The sequence below is a fragment of the Asparagus officinalis genome, chromosome 8 (assembly GCF_001876935.1).
Source record: "Asparagus officinalis chromosome 8, Aspof.V1, whole genome shotgun sequence".
Classification (NCBI taxonomy): domain Eukaryota; kingdom Viridiplantae; phylum Streptophyta; class Magnoliopsida; order Asparagales; family Asparagaceae; genus Asparagus; species Asparagus officinalis.
In genome coordinates this window covers 3,601,693-3,624,738 of record NC_033801.1, presented here as the reverse complement: position 1 = coordinate 3,624,738, position 23,046 = coordinate 3,601,693, and the positions used below count along the sequence as shown (strand labels likewise).

At 36.9% G+C, this 23,046-nt stretch overlaps 3 protein-coding genes across 6 annotated transcripts; 2 read left to right on the top strand and 1 right to left on the bottom strand.

Moving 5' to 3' along the window:
* Window positions 5,366-6,046, top strand: LOC109822135 (protein CDI-like; the record flags this gene model as incomplete). Its single annotated transcript, XM_020388297.1, has 1 exon — window positions 5,366-6,046. A coding segment is annotated over one exon (525 nt), but the record flags the coding sequence as incomplete, so codon positions are not given.
* Window positions 6,188-9,399, top strand: LOC109822134 (hexokinase-4, chloroplastic-like). Its single transcript, XM_020388296.1, has 5 exons — window positions 6,188-6,300; window positions 6,722-6,862; window positions 6,961-7,143; window positions 8,442-8,504; window positions 8,574-9,399. Exons 2-5 carry the CDS (start codon window positions 6,845-6,847, stop codon window positions 8,673-8,675), a joined length of 366 nt encoding a protein of 121 aa, XP_020243885.1. The 5' UTR covers window positions 6,188-6,300; window positions 6,722-6,844; the 3' UTR covers window positions 8,676-9,399.
* LOC109822728 (WAT1-related protein At5g47470-like) lies at window positions 19,071-23,029 on the bottom strand. Of its 4 annotated transcripts, none has more exons than XM_020388970.1 (8): window positions 22,960-23,029; window positions 22,599-22,868; window positions 22,456-22,521; window positions 20,885-20,998; window positions 20,189-20,438; window positions 19,942-20,103; window positions 19,680-19,831; window positions 19,078-19,458 (listed from the first exon to the last, which is right to left on the bottom strand). In XM_020388970.1, the coding sequence occupies exons 2-8, from the start codon at window positions 22,838-22,840 to the stop codon at window positions 19,326-19,328; spliced, it is 1,119 nt and encodes a 372-aa protein (XP_020244559.1). In that variant the 5' UTR covers window positions 22,841-22,868; window positions 22,960-23,029; the 3' UTR covers window positions 19,078-19,325. The 4 variants fall into 4 exon arrangements, with proteins under 4 accessions (XP_020244561.1, XP_020244559.1, XP_020244558.1 ...); XM_020388971.1 differs by lacking the exon at window positions 22,960-23,029 and adding an exon at window positions 22,896-22,914 and having other exon boundaries at window positions 19,080-19,458; window positions 22,599-22,781; XM_020388972.1 differs by lacking the exon at window positions 22,960-23,029 and having other exon boundaries at window positions 19,071-19,453; window positions 22,599-22,936.

Genomic DNA, 23,046 nt, shown 5'->3' with positions numbered 1-23,046 from the left:
GTTCTTTGGCCACCGTTTCCTTGTTTCTTTCTTGTCTTTGAGCAGTGTTTGCACGACGCTTTTGTATTCGTTCTTTGAGGGTCGAACGAGCCCTTTTGACAAAAGTCCATTCATCCGTCGTTAGTTTAGTAGAGATATGAGTGGTTGGTCGTTGAGACAACTGAACCACTCGATGTCTCCTCGATTCTAAGTCCGCATAATAACGAACTCCATCGGTTTGTTCCAAGGCCTTAGCCAATTGACGAGCGCGGCGTTGGCGTCGCCTCTGACGAGCCCTCTTCGTCAGAGTTGGCGAACTTCGATCGAACGACTCCTTAATTGGGGAGGAATGATCATGAGCAGAGCTTCCGGCTTTGAGGGTTGCCAGAATAATGTTGCGAGGCATGACCTCAACAACCATTGGATGAGAGGCTTCACTTTTAGCCTTCTCTGACGTATAGGTCTTCTTCAATGATGAGATCCTCTTGTACTTACATGATAATGAAGATCTTGAAGAGGACAATGAGATATATTCCTCAAACTTGGTTTGGTCGAATTCATACTCGACCATGGATTCAACCGGTATCTTGATCGGCTGTGACACGACGGTCTCGGTAGCGAGACCGTTGGCTCCCACTGTGGTCGCCAGTTTGCTTTCGTCAAAAGTTGGTTTTGTCATGGAATTCATTATATCTTCGGTCGATTACAACAAATTCAAAAGAGATAGTCTTTTTATAAGACTCCTTTTACACAACAAAAAGAAAATTATAACTTTTTAGAAACAAACGCAGGATCGCTGCTTGCGTGGGATCTTTGCCTGTGCCGGGAGCGCTTTGACTCGTGGACCACCAAATCACAGATTCTGATTGAATCGTGAGGGGCTTAATGATTCTTCCTTCGTTTATCGAAGTGAGAATTTGAAACGATATCTTATCAAAGTAAGATAGTCGTTCTTCTTAAGATCAAGTCAAAGCTCGAATCTCAAGGAATTGCCGGAAGCTCAGGAACTCTGCTCTCTCTGCTCAACAGTGCTCAAAATGATCAGCCCCCCTCAAAAATGGCATTCGGGGGGTATTTATAACCCCTAGGAACAGTTGGCGGAAATCAAGCTCGCGAGACAGTATTTGCTGTCTTGGCTGCCGAGACAGTGTTTGCTGTCTCGGCGGGTGAGACAGTGTTTGCTGTCTCGGCCCACGAGACAGTAAACACTGTCTCGGAAAAGGAATATTCCTGACAGTTTTCGTTGTAACTGCCTTCCCACGTTTCAAACTCCGTTATTTTGGCAGTTATCAACGTGATTCTCGCCCACAACGTTTCCCACGTTCTTGAACAGTTAATGACCACGTGTTGGCGGTTATGCAAAGTAGTTTTGGGCCTCTGAGAGCTGTCTCACGTGCGAGACAGTAAATTCTGTCTCGCACGGTGAGACAGTAAAGACTGTCTCGCGTGAGCGAGACAGTAAAAGTCTGTCTCGCATGGCGAGATAGTCAAGTCTATCTCGCGTGCGAGATGCGAGACAGTCAAGTCTATCTCGCGTGCGAGACAGTAAAGACTGTCTCGCATGCGAGACAGTCTATACTTGTGTTCTTTTTGATATTTTGGATGACTTCCTTTTGAGCTGTGTTTGGATATCTTTCAGCATTTTTTGACGCCTACAATAGGATACTATAGTTTTGTCAACAACCGAAGCTGAGTACGTATCTGCTGCAGAGGCAGCAAAGGAGTTGCTATGGTTGAAGGCTTTTTTTCTCGAGCTTGGAGTAAGCTTTGAGAAATACTTCATCCACTGCGACAGTCAGAGTGCCATTCACTTGTCAGAGAACGATGCATTCCATGCTCGAACCAAGCATGTTGATGTGAAGTACCATGCCATACGGAGATAGCAAAGCAGGAACGAGTTCAAGCTTGTGAAGATTGATACGAGGTACAATCCAGCCGATATGCTGACCAAGCCAGTTTCGCTCGAGAAGGTGAGGCTGTGTGCAACCTCATATGGCCTCCGTTAAGAATGTTGAGGGTCGTGCAAGACGCCAAAGATATAAGATATCCGGATGATGCAACCAAGAGTGGTGTGAAGATATGATTGATACTCAATTAAATCTTCAAGTGGGAGATTGTTAGCCAGCCGCCTCTTTTGACCCAGCCATCCACCCCCTGCTACCTTTTTTGACAATCAAGGTTTCGATGGCCGAAAGATTTGAAGAAGGAAAAAGATGATGGGTCCCACAGTAAAATATTATTAGTGGCGGGTCCTACCAATAATATTTTATTAGTGCATAGTATTTTTCCAAACACTATAAATAGGGCCCTAAACTCTTAAGGAAATCTCATCCCAGAAACAACTCCTCTTATATAAGAGTAAGAGAGAAAACACAGAGAGAGTTTGTGAGAGTTTTTGGAGTATATCTGATCAAGAGAGTGTGTTCTCTTTGATCTATTCCTTTGGGATATAAAAGAAGCACCATGGAGTAGCTCCGAAGGAGTGAACCACGTATATTTGTGAGTACCGTGTTTAATATTGTGCCTTTATTCTGTGTATTACGTTTCCGTTTGAGATGTTATTGTTAGTGTGTATCCTAACATATATCCATGGTGAAAAATAAATTATAAGTTGAGTTGAGAAATTTAGACGTTGTACTGGAAATAAAGCTGCGGAACATTCGGCTTGTGATTTATTATGCAGCGCACACTTTTGTGTTCCTTGGTGCGTGTTTTTAGGGTGTCCAAAAAGCCCGCCAGCCCGACCCGGCCCGGAAACCTAGGCCAAGTCTGGGCTCCGGGCCGGGCCGGGCCGCCTCTTTGCGTGCGCCGACCCGAGCGCCCGGTCTGGAATAGTATGTTTTTTAAAATTTTTATATACTTTTATACTGTTTATATATATAGGGCTATGTTATTCGCTGCTATAATATATGCTGTATATTATATATCTTGACTGGCTATATAATAAAAATATGTATGAAGTATAAAAATAGCTCACAATGTTTATATTATAATATTTTTTATTATCTATGTAATGCCTAATATATGTTTCATATATATAAGCATATGTAATAATTTATATTTTATTTCAAATACTATGTGTCTTAACATTTCATATGTCTGTCAGGTTATGATACTTCTCTCTTAGCGTATATAACGGATAGTTTTAATTATTATAGGTATACTCTCAATTAACTATATACAAAAATATTATAGCTATGTCCAGCGCAGATATGCGATAAGTATAGCTTCCTTTTAACTATACTAGTATATATAAGACATACTGCGTCTGGAGTGCCAATCTTTGATATATGTATAATGTATGTTATTTTAATATATAACTCTCTCTCTAATATATGTATACTCTTCTCTATATTATGGTTCATACTCTTCTCTTTATTATAATGTATTGAAGATTTATAAATATCACACTCTCTTACAATTATATGTTGTATTATGTAGTACTATGTGTGATATTGCTAGTTATACTCTCTCTCTCTCTTTCTATTGAGCTTATCGTATTGCTTCATTGATCTATATTTATACTCCATTTCTGCTATATATGTTATACTCCACCTCATAACTTATAATAGAGCTGAATAAAGGCCTCTATCTCCAGCTCCGCTGATATATGGTATAAATGTGTGTCGTGTGACGTCTCTCTCGTTTAGTTATAATATACAATTGCAGACTATAGTTATTAGAACGCTATTTTTTCCCCCCCCCTATTGTCTCCAACGCAAACGGCTGCACTTATGTGAGTTCCCTCCAAGTTTAGTCTAACCTTTAAACTTCATAATATTCCAAATAATTTGTACAAAGTATAATAGTATGTTATATATTAATCAATATACATTACATAATAATTTGTAAGCTATATACTAATACATAATCTATATAAGAATATAATACATGTTAAACCTAATTTTATAGCTTTACTTTTATCAACAGATCAAAAGAAAAAAAAATTTAAAAACCTTAGTTGCACGACTGTAAAGGCTTATTGTTGATGCGATGAATTCCAAAATAACTTTATACTTGTAATTTGTAAATAATTTATTAATTATTAATAAAGAATTTATTTTTATATTTTTTTATTTGTAATTTATGTCATTTTAAGTGATTAATAAAATTATTGTTTTTTATTAAATTTTTTTGTTTTTTTATAATTTAAATTTTAAATAGAATTAAAAAATAAATAAACCGGACCAGTCCAGAACCCGGCCCAGTCGAGCCCAGGCCCGGGCCCGGACCCGGCCCAGGGTACCCGGGTCCGGGTCCGGGCTCCGATTTTGTCCGGCCCGGGCCCGGATTTCCGGGCCGGGCCGGCCCGGATGGACACACCTACGTGTTTTGCTTGTGGTTCAACACTCATGAAAGGTCATTTCGTCTTGGCTGTGGATCTGCAAACAAATAAGTTAGGTTGCAAGGTCTTCTTGAACATGGTTATTTTTTTGACCATTCAAATACTAACTTAATTTTCATTCTCTTAAACATATAATACTTACAAAAGGTCAAAACAATTTCTCATCGATCTGTTGTTGGAAATTGTTCAGTTGAGTTGGAGAAACTAAAATGCGCTCTTCTTTTGGGACCCAACGTAGGTTAAAACCTGGTGACTGTGAAGAACCAATCCGAAGTGAGAACAACAACAACCAAGCTCCCTTGATTTATTTATTTTTTTTTCTATACGACGAGCATGCATGACCCATCTGTAGATCTTCTGAGGCCATTTTAGATATGCACTGCATGTCTCACGTAACTTTCAATTAAATGTCACATAATAGTATGTCTCAAAGTCGAATCTAATTTGAAACTTAGCTTATTATTCTTATTTTCACGCTCTAGCTCGTGGGTATAAAATATCTAATATATCTATCTATCATATAAATAGAGGAAAATAAAACTTTCCCACATAATTTAGGTCAAATTATTGAGCCACGAGGCAGATTTAATTTAGGTCCAATTATTGAACCCAAAGATAGAAAAGGCCCATAACTTGCGTCCAATTATTGAGCCATCAAGCCGATTTAACGCCCAATCCTCCCCTCTGCTCCCTTGCCGTCTATTCTCTCTCGCCGTCGTGTCGTTTGCTTCCACAAATATCTTTTTTTCGCCAAACATGTTTAACACGACAAAATCGCATATTCACACAACTGCCCAGTAGAATTTGCAACTGTCTATCGTTGGCACCCAAAAACTGTCGGTGGCCAGCCAACCCCGGTTCCTCCTCCACTCCCTCAAAAACCAACGGCGAGGATCTAGCCACCCAAGTATCCAAGCCCCCCTCTTAAATCCTGGGCCCCACGCGACCCCGCGTTCTCCTCCGCCTCTTTATAATTAATCCCCCTCCCCAGGACTTCTTCCCCTCCTCACCGCCACCGCATCGAATCGAATCCAGATCTGAACGACGCCCAATCTCCTCCAAAATGGGATCCTCTCCTCCCCCTTCGCCGTTCAAGATCTTCATCGGGTACGACCCCCGAGAGGCGGCGGCGTACGAGGTCTGCGTCCACTCCCTCCTCAAGCGGCCACCAAGATGGACGGCGCCGTCCAGACCGTCTACCCCCGCAAGAACTGGTCCTCCATGGTCCTCTACAACTGCGCCCACCCCAAGAACCGGGTCCTCACGCCCGAGCTCGTCAGCAGGGAGAGCGGCGCGTTCCTCCACAGGTTCATGTGGCTCGACGATGGCGACATTGGCGAGGTCCCCTCCGTCTGGAACTTCCTCGTCGGCCACAACAGGGTCGAGGAGGGCTACCCGAAGGCCATCCATTACACGATGGGCGGGCCGTGGTTCGACAGGTACAGGGACTGCGAGTTTGCGGACTTGTGGCTCAAGGAGCTGGAGGAGATGGAGAGCGGTGAGAAGAAGGGGGAGGGTCAGAAGGGGAAGGATCAGAAGGACGAGGAGGTTATCGATCGAGAATAGGCGATCGTTCTTGAGATTGAATTCCATTTGTATGTCTGTATTGCTTGATGTTGGTTGCTGGATGTATTGGTCCGATTTGTTATTAGGCCGTCGCCGTTGGAGGTGGTGATTAGTATGTGATTTATGGGTTTATGATAAATTCGATTTGATTCTATCCATCTGCATTGTCTGAATTATTGCTATATTCGTTGATCAGATAAAAAGGCGTAGGCCTGTTAAAATCTCTTCATAGGAGAGTTTCCTGTTTCTGATTTTGATTTTTATGCTAAATTTGATTTTGATTCTATCCACGTGCCGGTGCCGCGCCAAGTGGCGGACGTGATGTAGGCGGATATGAGGGCGGGGCTGGTCGCTGATGGCGGGAGTGATCTCAAGATGATCCTGAGTTACGTCGATTCTCTTCCCACTGGGTGAGATTTGTTTCTTCTTCTCGTTGAATTTTGTTTAGATTATCGAACTTTAATATAGTGTTCAGTGTATGTATAGCTTGCTTGAGCATTCTTTCTTGATTTACAGTAAAGTTGTCGATAATATGATCAAAAGCAGGACTTGGGAATTATGTGGTAGGTTAAGTAGAAAAGCTGAAATCTTTTTAGTAAGACATTTAAATTTTTTTGAAGAATTTGGTTTAATGGAGGTTTTATCAAATATGGTTGCTTGAGTAATAAGAATGAATTGTAAAAATCTCTAGTGCAACGTCAACAAGGATAGGACTTCATTATCTAGTGCAGAAACTAGCGGCATATCGGACTGGGAACTTTTAGGACTTCTTGCATATTCGGTCGTGTAGTTTCTTTGAGTGATGAAGTTATTTTCCGTATTGATGAAAAGGGTCTGTTTTACGCGTTGGATCTTGGTGGAACAAATTTCCGGGTGCTGAGGGTGCAATTGGGAGGCAAGGAGAGCCGAGTGGTCGATACTGAATTCGAGCAAGTTGCAATTCCTCAGGAGCTTATGCATAGTACTACGGAGGTTGGCTTTTTTATTTCATCATCATACTGAATGTTCCCTCCTACGCATGCAAGATCCTGTGGTATCATTTGTTTGTAATTGTGCACATCTGAACGCAGGAGTTGTTTGATTTTATTGCTTCTGAGTTAGCAAGGTTTGCAGCGAAGGAGAGTGCGAGGTTTCGCTGGCCTCAGGGGAGGAAAGGAGAGATTGGTTTTACATTTTCTTTTCCTGTGAGGCAGACTTCAATTGACTCAGGCATTTTGATCAAGTGGACAAAGGGTTTTGCTGTCTCTGGAACAGTGAGTTTCTTTTATTTATTTTTTTGAGGAAGTGAGTTTCCCTTTATTCTGCTCTAAACTACAAATCTACAACTGGGGACAATAAGAACATGTTTTTGCACCCTTATTACTTATCAGACTAATTAAAAATATGTTGTTTGTTAGAATTTCTCTTTCCTCTGAGTTTGGGTATACTTTGGCATTACAGTTTTTCTGAGTATTATTGTGATTTCACCATAGGATGATATTTCATTAGTTAGAACTCTGTTTATTTCTAATCTGCACGTCATTTAGCTTCATTTTCTGATTCTTTATGCATAATGCTCTGATATTGAACCTCAGCGACAAGATCTGATATCAAAATTCTCCATTGAAATGTATCAGAGATGTGCATGTAAATATCACTAAAATGTCCTGCGTATAAAAACAAAATAATGTTATAATATACTTCCATATTTTACCTCTGTCTAAAGAAGATGGTTCCAACTCATGTGCCTTTCTGTCAACTGTGGATCTTAAAAAATGATAATAGAGATGATTATTATGGTATATAGAAGGTAAAACAACTCTACTTCTGACCTGCTAAAACATTAGTGGATTCCTAGAATTTGAAATGAGAAAGAGACTTTCCTGCTTAAGGCCCCTCAAAGCTATAATCTTCTGGTTAAAAATATGAGAAAACAAGATAAAGTTTTCTTATTGTTAAAACATTGGACCAAGAATAATAAATTGATCATTATCTCGTTTTCTTGTTGTTAAAACTTTGGAGCAAGAATGATTAATTGATCATTGCCGAACCATGCCTGATGTGTTGAATGGTTGATTGGTTCAGAAATAACTATAATACCGTTAGAGAAAGTGTCTTAGTGCGATTGAATTTTGAAGCATATTTCTATATATATATCTTCTGCAGCCTTATGCTGTACAAAACTGGAGATACAAGTTTTGCACACAGATTCTTAGACCGTCTTTTTTTGGAATTTAGATCATCCTCAACTTCAGTCCTAAATTATTATAATTTAAAATTGAATGTTGAGCTCTCCACAGCTTGAGATCATTTGTATAACTTTTCTATAGCTTCTATTGGACATTTTGCACTCCTACTACTTCATCAACTGGTGCCAGATTGAAGATTAATGTTATTAACTATATCTGAGAGGGGTTTTCTAGCCAGTCTCGCTAAAAAGAACTCTGTTATTCATCATGTCATTTATAACTAACGCTTGAAAGTGGATAGTCCATGCCTGATTTTTTCCTATTTAGAATTTACTCCCATTGCATTCAATTATTAAAGCTGACCAGTAACTGCTGTTGAACAGGCGGGAAAGGACGTCGTTGAATGTTTAAAAGAAGCAATGAAAAGACAGGGTTTAGATATGCGGGTATCAGCCTTGGTATGTTTACTAATAGCATGCTCAACTGATATCTTACTTCCTTCTTCTTCTGGTCAGGTGAATGATGCAGTCGGAACACTAGCTGGAGCTCTCACTACTGGGATGAAGATGTGGCTCTTAGGAGAGGATGTGTTCCTCTGTAAAACCTTTTACATTTAATTTGGTAATAGGGATTTCTCTTTAATTCCATCCTAAAGAAGTCACCGCTTAAAGTCTGTCAGGTCCTTATTTCTAGAATTAAAAATGACTCGAAAGAAGGTCAAATTTGTTAGCTAATTATTATGTCCAAGGGCCTGTATCTTCTGCATTGATAATTGTGGTATAAATTGTATAAAATGACTATGTTTTGTAGTTTGATGGATTTTAAGAGCTTTTAATTTTAAGCTAGTTATATTGCATACTGGGACTGGCCTATCTACAAGAAATGCATACTGATCTAGGTACAGGAAATTATATTCTGTTTGATTGACCCAAGTCATACGATGCAATCCCCAGTCTCTGTCATTCCTTGGGAAATAATGTTCCCTTCTCATGAGTTGGAATGGACCGAGTTCCATGCAACCTAAGTTATCCGGACACTTCATTTGGGCTCTTGTATCCATGTCTGACACTTTTCATATCTGTGACTGTTCTGACATTTCTTGAATATGTACTTACATTTATTCAGACGTGTACTCAATAATCAATTATGTAATACATGTTTTAGTTTATAACACATGTGATACACTTCTTGAATATGTACATATAATTTATTCAGTCATGTACTCAATAATCAATTATGTAATACATGTTCTAGTTTATAACACATGTGATACACTTTTTAGACATATCTCTTACACTTCACCTGTAAGTTATGCAACTCGTTGGACTCGGGTCGGGTTCATTTCACCCTTACCTAGTTCATAGGTATGATTTAAAAGGGTTGTTTGGGTATGTAGTTTGACAACAAGTGCTTTTTTAATTTACTAGTTTTTACACACGTGCAATGCACGTGATTTAATACCATGATTAAGTATTTTTGGCAGTTTGTGCTTATTTTTTTCTTTAAACTCTTACATCCCAATTATTATTTTTTTGTTTGTTTAAATGGGATACACCCAATTTAAATTTTCATGTTGATATTTGAATTGACAAAAAACAAATATAATTTAAAAATAATTTAAATTTTCATATTATTTTTGACCGATATGAAACTAAGCTTTATTTGAGAAAGTATATCATTGCAAAGTGAGAATTTTCATATTATTTTTGACCGATATGAAACTAAGCTTTATTTGAGAAAGTATATCATTGCAAAGTGAAAAATATTAAAATAGTGTTATACAAATAAGGTGAATATTTAAAACCAATATGGCAAAATGATTGATTTAAAGTATGTTAAAACGATGCAAAAGGGAATATGAAGTTTATTCATAATCATTGATAGACTTCATAAAAAATATAAATTAAAGATTAATGCTAACTCTAGTATATTTTTATATGATAAAAACATCCACATAAGAATATAAAAGTACTAAATTTTTTTTATGAAACTCCCTTCTAAAGATTCCTAATTTCACTCAAAATAATTAAACTATTCTATAAAATATTCAGAAAATATTATTTTTTATTTCTTCTATTTTATTTTTTATTGAGTTAAGATCAATCCTTCTTCAGGTTTATCATTTATCATTTCTCGAGTAATTCTAGAGTATTTTCTTCATCATCTACATCAATTATGACATCAGGCTAATTTTGTATTTTTTATGTTATTATCTTTCCTGGGCTCGTTAATTTTTTATCATCTCATTTAACTTTACAAAGAAGTCAAATGTACTTATGATGTTCAACACAAACTGCTCAAAATATAGACTTTGATTTTTTTTCTATTTCAATGAGAATAAATATTAATTTCATATATATAAAATTCTTTGTGTTCCTAATTTATTACTTAAATAAATTAGAAGCTATCTCTTTATTTTCCTCTAAAATGAATTCTTCTGATGTGCATCCAATAAGAATTTCTGTTATTTCAATAATATTACATTTGCTCTATCCCTGTCATTTTCCATAAAGATCTAAACTAAATACATGTATTATTCATTACCAATTTTTCTTAGATTATAATATTAATATTTAATTTGAAGAACACAATATGGAATTTATGAATACTTACTAATTTTTCTTATGTCTTCCATGGAGATTTTTCTTTGATTAGAATAAAGTTATTAAATTATTTTTTAATGTAACTCATTCAATGCTTCATTAATAGATATGTCTTATATTAATGTCAATTCAAGTGATTCATTGACGTTTTCTGAATTTTAGATTTATTTCCATCACTTTCCCATTTGCAATGGAAATAACTCAATTCTTTTAAAGTTATCCCTAAATATTCTAATAGTTTCTCCATATGTAATTCCTTGTATTCTTTTACCCTATAAATATTATTAACGTCAAAGATTAAAGTTTCTAAATTAAAACCAATTAATGCTAAGGTATAATATTATAGTGTTTTATCATTTCTATGGATTTAAACATCTATCAATTAATGTTACGAATGTATTTTGGCTACCCCAACTTATTACTAAAATTATATAAAATTAATTTAATTTATATAGTGCCAATAATTTTTAATCTATAATATTTTTAAAAATTTTATCCATTAACCGCATGTTTTTAATCAATTCTTATTGTTTTTGTTTACCAGTATCAACTTAGACTATTCTTAGACACTGAAAATGGATAGTAAATCCCTAAATTACAAATTTTAATATATATATATATATATATATATATATAGTGCCGATAATTTTTAATCTATAATATTTTTAAAAATTTTATCCATTAACCGGATGTTTTTAATCAATTCTTATTGTTTTTGTTTACCAGTATCAACTTAGACTATTCTTAGATGCTGAAAATGGATAGTAAATCCCTAAATTAGAAATTTTAATATATATATATATGAAAAATACCAAACAATTACACTTTTCTTTGCCAAGTTTTAAAATTTTAGCCCATTTTTGTGGTTTTGAACTTTGAGGGTGTGATTTATAATTTTTAAAATTTTGAAAGAGTTTTTAAAAAAATTTACTTTTAAGTTTGGTAGTTGTAAATTCTATGTTTCATGTGTTGGTGGTAATTTTTTAAATGTTAGTATATTTCTTGTAACTCTAAAATTTTGAGGGTGTCTTTTGCAATTATTAAAACTATAGATTAATTTTGAAAAATATTAAATTTCAGCGGTCTACCAATCGACGAATTTGATGTGTGCTAGTTAAAAATTTTGAAAATTTAGAGTTTTTTTTACGATTTTTAAATTTTGAAGGAGTTTTTTAAAAATTTTGAGGTTAATTTTGGCAAATTTTAATTTTTTAGGTGTCTAAGGGTAATATCTTGAATTCATCTTATTTTATTTACAAATTTTAGAATTTTAGGGTGGCTTTTTATAATTTGAACTTTTGAAGGTGTTTCTATAATTTTTGAGATATTGAGGGTGTTAATTAAAAAATTTAAATTTAAATGTCAAAAATTTTAGGTGTATCATGGTAATCTCTTGAATTCATCTGTGTTGTTTGTAAGTTTTAAAATTTTAGAATTTTAATGTGCTTGTCTGTAATTTAAACTTTTGAGGGTGTTTCTATAATTTTTGAGACATTGAGGTGTTAACTGTAAATTTTAAATTCTTTGCAAACTGATGTTAATTTTTTAATTTCATGTTTTTTATTTTAAGTTTTGAGACATTGGGATGATTTTTATAATTTTGAACTTTTTAGGGTCTTTTTTGCAATTTTAAAACTTTTTATGGTTTTTTTGCAATACTTCATGTATTATAATATGTTATCTACTTGTAATTTCTTTATCTTAACAAACTAATATCATTTTTATGTTTTATATATTTTATTAATATTAGTTTTTTTTAAATTGTTAAGCTAAATATGGTTCACATTGGATTATGATAAGATATGATTATGATTAGGATAGATTAAGATATAAATAAAATATTCAAAATAGTGAAGGGTAATATTGACCATTGAAAATTAGAATTTGATTATAGATAAAGTAGTTCAAACTATAAAGGGGTATATTTGTCTAAAAAAGATTTTCCGAACTCGTGCTTTTAAAGGGAGTATGATTATCTACTCAATAAAGGAAACATAGAAATGTTATAAGGATTAAGTTCTTATGACATGTGAATGAAAAAATAACATTGATCTCATATAAATTATTAGTTTCAATATGTGTTCCCATATCCTACCTTTTACAAATTTACTGTGCCTCGGATCCACACTCGTGCCAATGTCCGCACCTGGACCCATACCCGTCCAATATAGCATGCAATTATGTGTATCAGTGCCAATAAGTTTATTTGCTGGCAATTATTTGACGTTTCTTAAAACATTTGGAACTATCAAGCATTGTAGCTTTATAGCCATTTTGTTGAAATTTTTTCCTTCCACTTGATGGGGATTATATTGTGCTACCCAAGCAGTTCTTCATTTCAGCCATCAATTTTGATTCTCTTCTGATCAGTTCTACATAACTTAAATCTAGATATTAGTTTTCAGATATGAGATGTATTCGATGTATGGGGGGACACTTTTTCAAAAAGAAATTATACATCAGATACACATGTACAAGGCATGTGCTTCGGTTGGCGTCCATCACTTACAAATATGTGAAGTGTTATTCCCTAAAGGCATGTGCTTCGGTTGGCGTCCATCACTTACATATATGTGAAGTGTTATTCCCTAAAGGCATGTGCTTCGGTTGGCGTCCATCACTTACAAATATGTGAAGTGTTATTCCCTAAAGGCAACTAGTTTGTAACCGGCCTCAATATTAATTGCACGGGAATTAATTAGAGAGATAATTTGGTGGTTGTGAGCTCGGCAGAAAATTAAAGAGAAGAGTTTGGGAGAAGATGATCCAAATTGAGTTCAATTATATGCTAGGAATATCATCTCATCTCTAGGTGCTACCATTAGACGCAATCTGGATCCGGCCGTTACAAAATTTGACTCCATCATGTGAAAGTAAATAAATAAATGGTTGAATAAATTATAAAAACTCTTATATGGATAAACAAAGAAGAAAAAGAGGAAAATCCAATCAAATATATACACTAAGCTTGTATGCATGTTCTAAAAATTGAGGTGTATTAGCTAAATTATTCGCTATTAATTACATGGGGGGAAAACGAAAAAGTAATATAAAATGTTGGATAGCAATATTCCTAATCTATTAGGATTCTTAATCTATTTTGGTAACATGAGGTTATTAGGATTCCTAATCTATTTTGGTAATAGGTTATTAGGATTCCTAATTTGATTTGGCTTTTGGTTTAGAATTCCTAGTATGTTTATGATTTTAGGATTTCTATATATATAGAGCAATTGGAAGAGAGAATTTAAGAGAAGCAAATTGGGGATATTTGGAGCACAGAAAAGAGGTATTTTCTGAGCTATTTGTTTAGGGTTTTGTTTGGAGAGATTAAGAGCTTGTTGGTGAGATTAGTTTGTTCCTTCGAGTGATTTGTAATCTCAGTTTGTACTCTTCTTCTCTATTAGTGAAAACCCCATCCCCTTTCTTGCCCCATGGACGTAGGCAACTTGCCGAACTACGTTAAAATTGGAGTTTTGTTTGTGCATTGATATTTAGTTCGTTTGGCTCTCTTGGATTGGCGTTTGGTTTGGTTCCTCGACACAGCTTTTGGCACAACAATTTGGTATCAGAGCGCGGGCTACGCTTGGGCTATTTGGAGGAGTAGATCGATTTGGGAAACTCGTTTAGGGTTTCAGTTGGTGAGAAAGGTGAGATCTTTTCGGTAAAGCTTCTTTCTTTTCTCAGTATTGGATCTATTCTTCGTTTGTTTCCGGATTGATTGTTGGTGTGTTGAGGATTATGGCCAAGAAAGAGGGAGTTGAGGGTAGTTCTTCAGGTGTGAAGACTATCCAAAGTTTGAGTATCCACTCGATGAAGATTGATGTGGAGAAGTTCAATGGCACTAACAATTTTGGATTTTGGCGATGCGAAGTCTTGGATGCGCTCAATGCGCAGAATTTAGAAGATACGTTGGAGTTAGACGGGAAACTGGACGACATTGATGAGAAGGTTTGGAAAAAGATGAATCGGACAGCGTGTGGTATGATTAGGTCTTGTCTCACTCAAGATCTAAAATATGATGTGATGAATGAGACTTCTGCGAAGAAGATTTGTGAGGTCCTAGAGAGCAAGTATTTGACGAAGAGCGTTGAAAACCGCTTGTTGAAGAGGAGGCTTTATCACTTTCAATTAAAGAAGGGGACATCCATTAGTGATCACATGAACCACTACACGAAGCTTCTTGCAGATTTGGCGAATGTAGATGTCATTATTGAAGATGAGGACAAGACGTTGTTATTATTGAGTTCCTTGTCCGACGAGGAATATGAGACGTTTGTCCTTACTCTTATTAATGGGAAGGCATCTTTTTCATATAGTGAGGTCACCGCTGCATTAGTGAATTACCAACTCAGGAAGAAGGACAATGAGACTTCTATTGAGCTGGTAGCGGGGGCATTAGTTGCAAGAGCAAATAATTCAAACCGAGGTAGAAGGTCACATTCTAGAGGAGCACATCTTAGAATTCGTAGGAATCAGTGTGCTTTTTGTAAAGAAGATGTACATTGGAAAGCTGAATGCCCAAAGTTGAATCATCAAACCGGGAAGAATAAGGGGAAAGCTGTACAAGCTTCAGAGGTGAATATTGTCAAGACTAGTGGCAATAATTCAGATTCGGATTCTTCAGGCTACTCATTATCTGCACTGCCGTCAGTTTGTATTGCCTACTCTACAGAGTGGATGTTGGATTCGGGCGCTACATACCATATTTGTCCTAGGAGGGATTGGTTCTCCAGCTTTCAGGAGTTGGAAAGAGGGGATTTCGTGCTCATGGGGAATGATCACAAATGTTCTATTGGTGGTATCGGTACCGTTCAGATCAGGATGAGTGACAGGGTGATTCGGGAGTTGGTTAGAGTGAGGTTCGTTCTTCAGCTGAAGAAGAACATCATTTCACTTGGAGCTTTGGAGGCAGCAGGCTATAGGGTGACCTTGGCAGATGCACGCTTGAAGGTTACATTTGGGTCCATGATTGTGATGAAGGGCATCAGAAAGAGTAACTTATACTATTTGCTTGGGAGCACGGTGATTGATAGAGCTCTGACGACTTCATTGGATTTGGCTAGATTGTGGCGTTGTTTGGTGCTGGGGTATTTGATTGGTGATGCCGTGCATAGGTTGTTGAGGAGTGCTTTGACCTGCAGATGGAAGTCCTTTGAGCACATTGGGATGAGCAAGACTGAGATGGAGTTTGGCACTCCTATCCATCGAGCGAGGGGTCTTTTAGGAGGTGTTCAGTTAGGCATTTGGAGGCCTTCCAAAGAGGCATCATTGGGAGGTAATCGTTTTGTAGTTTCCGCAGTTGGTGATTGTTCTAGGCATTATTAGGTCGCGACCAGTTCCCATTGGTGTAAAGTCCTAGAAGTCAATAACAATTGGAAGAAGTGTATTGGCAGAAAGGTAACTCGTTGTTCTAGCTTTGGTAGGGGTCATTTCTTGCATTTGTGCCGAGCTCACGGCTATAGGAGACACTTCATTGGTGTGGAGACTTTGGGGAGACGAGATGAGGTGACAGTTTCGATGGGTCGTTCCTTTCTGGAGGAGGATCGGCGTTGGTTATCGAGCATTGGTTCTGGAGCTTCGACATATTTGGGTCATCTTAGTCATAGGTCGCCGACTGCTGCATTAGGAGTTATTGGATTTGTTGGAGCTACTTCAGATTTTGGTCGGCGTCGGATATTTGGTTACCCAGCATTTGGTCACATCGAGGATGTGAGATTTGATCCGATTGCGCGTTTGGGATTCGGAGGCTCATTTGATTATCGTTTGGGAGCTTCTGATTTTGTTCTGAGCAGGTATGTCACTTTTGACTCTCGGCAGGTGGAGAGTGTTGATCAGGTCGTTTGGATATCGCAGCAGGTGGAGGGTGATGCTACTTCACGTTGGGTGGAACTTATTCCACATACTCCAGATCATACTGCGTCATTTGGGATTCCAGCTGAGGTGACACAGGTTGGGGATCATTTGATTTCGGATGCAGATGATGGATTGGTTTTGGATTCGGTTGCAGCTGGTGGACATGATTTGGATACGTCCATTGGTTCATCTCAGATGGAGGTGTTTGGTTTGTATCAGTTTGGGCCCGCTATCAGTTGCAGATCCGTTAGCGATATTAGGGAAGAGTTGCAGACTTTTCTATTTGTTTGAGGGCCTTTGGAGGCCATTTGGGTGAACTACGTGAAGGCTTGATTCCTCGGGCAAGAGGATACGTACGCAGTCAGTTTTGATGCAGCCGATTTGGTGAGTAGATACCGACATTTGGGTGAGTGTTCGCACTCCCGTTTGGGTCTCGACTTGTTGTGGATTGAGTCCATTGTTGTGGATCGTTTCACTTCGTACTGGACGCAACAAGTGAGGCATTTGGTTTGGTCGGTGTCGGCTAAGTTTTGGGAAAACTTCGCCGAGGTGGAGAATTGTTAGATAGCAGTATTCCTAATCTATTAGGATTCTTAATCTATTTTGGTAACATGAGGTTATTAGGATTCCTAATCTATTTTGGTAATAGGTTATTAGGATTCCTAATTTGATTTGGCTTTTGGTTTAGAATTCCTAGTATGTTTATGATTTTTGGATTTATATATATATGGAACAATTGGAAGAGAGAATTTAAGAGAAGCAAATTGGGGATATTTGGAGCACAAAAAAGCGGTATTTTCTGAGCTATTTGTTTAGGGTTTTGTTTGGAGAGATTAAGAGCTTGTTGGTGAGATTAGTTTGTTCCTTCGAGTGATTTGTAATCTCAGTTTGTACTCTTCTTCTCTATTAGTGAAAACTCCATCCCCTTTCTTGCCCCATGGACGTAGGCAATTTGCCGAACCACGTTAAAATTGGTATTTTGTTTGTGTATTGATATTTAGTTCGTTTGACTCTCTTGGATTTGGCGTTTGGTTTGGTCCTAGGATCGAAACCTGGCTCTGATACCAAATTGTTGTGCCAAAAGCTGTGTTAAGGAACCAAACGCCAAATCTCGCCTGCACGAGTCGACATCGCCTATCTCGCATGCACGAGTTGACATCGCCTGCCACGAGCTCGCCTGCTCGAGCTCGTTTGCGCCACGTCGACTGGATTGCAAGCTCGCCAGAGGGAGCTCCTCGCCAGACCTTCACCTGCTCGAGAGCTCCACCTGCAGCCGTTGTCGACCTAGCCTGCGAAACTCATCTCGCTTGAGGAGCTCGCCAGAAGTCGCCGACTTATTCTCGCCTGCAGGTTTGGGCTTCACCCCCAATTCTAACATTCTCCTCGTATAAACAAAGCTGCAATTTACAAAACCTTGAGCAAATTCCAAGATATCATCGATAATTTGTCCAAAGGGCGCTGAGAAAAAGTTTTGCAGAATTTAAAGTAGCAATTGCCAACAAATAATCTGAATTATCAACTAAATTCGAGTAACCAGCATCTCTGTATATGGTTACTTTATAAGTGTAGTAATACTGTTTTATATATGATTACCGTATGGGCCTTTTGGTGGCAAAAATACATACACTCACAAGTTTATCACTCACAAGTTTATGGGCTTTATAACTTTATCGGCCTCAATCAGTGAGCTATGAAGCCCTCGGATTCGCGGGGTATTATCATCTTTGTTCAGAAAAAGAAAAGGAATTATGTAACAGTGAAATTGAATCTTTCTTTGCGTGAAGAAGCAATTTGGATCGATTACTGGTATCTTACCCAAAATGTCTCTGTTGCATTTGATAATATGTATGGTTATTGATTTTAAATATTTATATTAGATAGGATATAAAAACATATACGAAACATATATACATATATATAGCATGGATATGGTCAAGCAACAGTTTGGAAGTACATATTCTTAATTCTCTTTTAATTTGATTGAATAATAAAAAATAAAGTAGCATTTGTGTTCTGATCCTATATATGATAGGGTTGCATGATGGAAGATTCAAAATCCAAAATAAGGCTAACGTTTGTTTACGAAAGAAAAATAAAGAAGAAACAAATATATTTTGTCTCCTTTTAGCTTATTTATGTAGGAGGTGGGTTTTCTTATAAACGTTTGCGCACAAATATATGAGGGAAAGGGTTGCATAGTTTTGAAATATCAGGAAGTATCTAGTGATTCATATTCCATATTAATGCATCAGGGGCCCAAATAAGGGATCCAAGGCATGGGACATGTGAGGTGTCACCATCCGGTTGCATGATGCACTGTTTATAAACAGTGCATCATGCAACCGGATGGTGACACCTCACTTGTCTCATGCCTTGGGTCTCTTATTTGGGTTCATGTGGCAACACCCTTCATATTCATTCATAAAACATTAATGGTGCATCATGGATCACAATACAAGGGGGCTTCAGGATTAGTGCATTGGTCTCCCTGGTGAATCATTAATGCTATATATAGACATGAATCATTAGATGTTTTCCCTTGAAATGAAGAATAGAAACAGCATTAATCTAAAGAACTAAATAGTCTGAAGAGTTCACAAGTCTCTTGTTAGAGAGAGAAGGGGAATATATATATGTACAAGTTCCATCATCTCTTGTTAGAGAGAGAATGAAGGGGGTATATATATACATGTACAAGTTCCATCATCATCTATAACTTTTCTGCGCCCATTGATTATACGGTGTTACATGATCCCCGCATTCCCTAGATATTCATAACACGTTATATACAAAAAAGAGGGCAAAAGTTTAACTTAAGAGGGGCTTCTCAATGTCATGAATTGTCTCATTATCATCGGCATTTTGAGGATCACGGCCTTCTTTCTTCTTAGCCCATAGAACAACGTAGAGTCCCATAAACATGAAGAGCATTCCTCCTAAACTGCACAAAAATCACCAAGAATGTATAAATCATAAGCTAACATGTGATAATGCCATGAGTACCTCAGCTGAGTATTCAGATGATTTTGTGCAAACCATGAGTAGTTGTAGTGCTCTTTAATTAGCATCTAACAACTGTGTTCTTTTTTTATTTATTTTTTTTGAAAAATTATGTTCAGCTCGATCCCTTAGATTTTTTTTAAAGAATTCTCTCCTATTTACCTTTCAAGACTGATCACTTGTCCCAAAACTAGAGCAGATAGTATCGCAGAGCAAACAGTCTGAACTGGATTAAAAATAGACACAGTGACGGGTCCCTTCTTCTTAACGCACCAAGCTTGAAATCCAACACAAGAACCGGTCAGAACTGCTCCCTGAACGGTGAAAAAAAAAAATTCAATAGATGTTAAATCAAGATCTTATACAATACATACATATATACATAGTCATATATGTCACTGTTTTCCTCCCTCATAAATCCTACCAATGTGATGATGCCGATAATGCTCTGAGGACTAAGGTTCGAGGAGCCAAAATTGAGATTTCCCTCCACAATAAATTGCATAACAGCAGTTATGATCGAAGTCATCAAGGTAGTCACAGCACATAAAGTGAGAGGAGCTGGGAAATTAATCATAGTCGCAGCCTGCGATATGTATATTAACATGAGAAAATATTTGAAAATAATCAAGAATTAACATCTAAGTTTTGGCTTAGATTTGGGTATTTACCTGTAATACCGTTGTGCATGATAGGAAGATGACAGCGATGAACATATAGAAGCAACCAAAGAGCCAGTCCTTTGAAATAGACCCAGTACTAGAGATCTTGTTTAATGGAGATGAGACTTGATTTATTGTCGAATTAGATGAAGAGGGAGGGCTCATCATGAAGCTCATCGCTATGGCACCACCCAAGCATAATATAGTTCCGAATACTTTGGCTCTACTATACTTGCACCATATTGAGAATCTCTCAAACCTTTCATCACAAATTCAACTATAAGGTCACAAGTAAAGATCTTAAGTTCTTGGGTTGTGAACCGATATTATTCATATGCATAATTAATTGCAGATACACCCCTTGCATTATTGGAGACCAGCCACTTTTTTCTGCTAAGCTCTTTATTAGTACTTAAATCTCCTGTTGCAGACTGATCTCTTGATATTTCAGTATACTCCATAGAGACACTATTCTCTTATACATGTAGAAACAGTGCAAATACGATAACAGAGATGACTCTGTTTTTGACATCACAAGGTCTCAAGTGTGATAAACAAATTAGAAGACAATGGCTAACTAATTCATCTCCTAAAATACAAGGATTTTATCTGTAAGTAACTCAATTTAAAAGATGGATTATTATATTTGACAGATGTGATTGAGAATTTCAATTTTCATTTTAAATGGTTGGAAAGGAGTCTTACCTAACACAAGCTGCGATGATGAAGATGATGGCAGGGGCAAGGTTAGGCATTGCTGAGGCCACCGCCGGAGAAGTCATCTTCAGACCTCGCAACGTTAGAACTTGGAATGCAACCCTATACAAAAAACAAACGAATTATGTGCATATATAATTAAGCGAAGAGAATTGTGAATATGTCTATTTAATTAGGAAAAATGAGCATATGTATTTGTACTAATGAATCGTTTGTAACGTAATAGAATGAGCAAATTGCCTATAACATTATCAGGTAGGACTTTTCACGGTAACAACTTAGATAACAAAGTAATGGATCATACACATGTGAGCAATTATTCAATAGATTGAAGAGTTGAAAATTAAGGATGTAGTTATATAATGCACCAAAGAGAAAACTCGTTTAAGTGACTCTCTTTCTCTCTCTCTTGCTTATCGGCTATTATCTTATAAGTACGTGTATAATCAATCATTATCGATTTTGCTAGAGTTTAATGTAATATTTATTTTAAGAAATATTTGAGGTATGCATCAATGCAAAAGGCACTACTCCCGTACTTTCTTCAACTACTTCATTATCGAAAATACATGCAGGAGGATGTGACACAAGCTTGAATTTTGATGAATTATTGATGAACTTCGTCAGCTGTGACTCAGCATGCGTTCGATGGGTACTAACTCCAACCACCTTTCAACTTCAGTACGTTGGCCTTTCAACTTGAAGAGTTTACGAAATAAATTGGTGTGTAACGAAAGAGAACGTCAAGAAACTGAAGAATCAGGCTGGCGCTTGAAGTTGTTTGGATACCCTCTCGTCACCGGAAAAAGATGGATAATTCTTCTCTCTCTTTTTCTACAATTTTCTTTTCTTTATTTATCTATTTATTACTTTATGGTACTCCATGAGAGAAGGGATTCTTGAGGCAACGTAAGAGTTGTCCACATGTGACCTCGAGCTCATGGGGTTCAAGTCATGAAAATACATAGCATGTTATAAAAACGCAAGATGAGGCTGCATACAATCAAGAATGTTACACATCTCGAAACAAAACCCTCTAATTAATAACGAACTTAATTAAACAAAGATATGACTAGGAATAAATTTTTTAGACAACTATATGTCATCGTGTTGCATGTGGTACTCAATAACCCACCAAGTAGCACTTTTTGTAGATAGTTTCCCCTTAATTAAGTCTTTAATTGGGTTGCTTAGCCGATACTCCATCTTGATTATTGGTAAGCGAGAGCTAATTAACCCTGTTGTGAAGTATTGTGTAAGAATAAAGCTGAAAGTTCTCTAGCTAGGCCATTAAACAAAACCCCTATTAACTTAGAGATGTTGCACAAAATTTGAAACAAATTAAGCACGAACTTATAAAAATAATAAAAAACAGAATATGATTTTCTATTTCATTCATCAATTAATTTGATCAAAGTAAAACTTCAAAAGGCTCCAATTTTTTCCCCGAAAAAACAAAATAAAATAAAACCAAGTAAAATTAACTTACCATCATTCTTTGAATTTTTATTAGCAAAAAAAAATTCATTTCTTTGCAAGTGCCATCAAAGAATTCATACCCAGTAATAGCAGTCAACAACATCTGAACGGTCACCAAGGGTCTTAATTCACCCGGCCATTTCTTCCTGTACGCATAAAAATTTTCCATAAATTCACCAAAAAAAATATTTTAGGGTGGGGTACTTCCTTCATCTACACTTACTTTTCAAAAACCACTGCAAAGGGGAGGAGGAACAAAGCACTAGCCAAGCCCCCAAAGATGACGATGGAGAGAGAGTTAACACCGAGGGCCAAGAACTGATTCAAAAAAAGCGCATGAATTGCGAAGATTATTTGCACGGCGATGAGCCCGGACACTACCAAGACCTCCTCCATGATCCCAACTCTTGAAGAAGAAGAAGAAGAAGAAGAAGAACTTGTAGTAATAGTAGTAGTAGTAGTCATTCTCTTCTCATGAACAAAGGAGAGCTATATCAGTATAAAGAGAGGGAACACTTACAAAGCTCAAGTTAATTAGCTTTGAGTTCTCCCTTCAACCTAACTAACTTTCATCCATATACTATATCAGTATAAAGAGAGGGAACACTTACAAAGCTCAAGTTAATTAGCTTTGAGTTCTCCCTTCAACCTAACTAACTTTCATCCATATA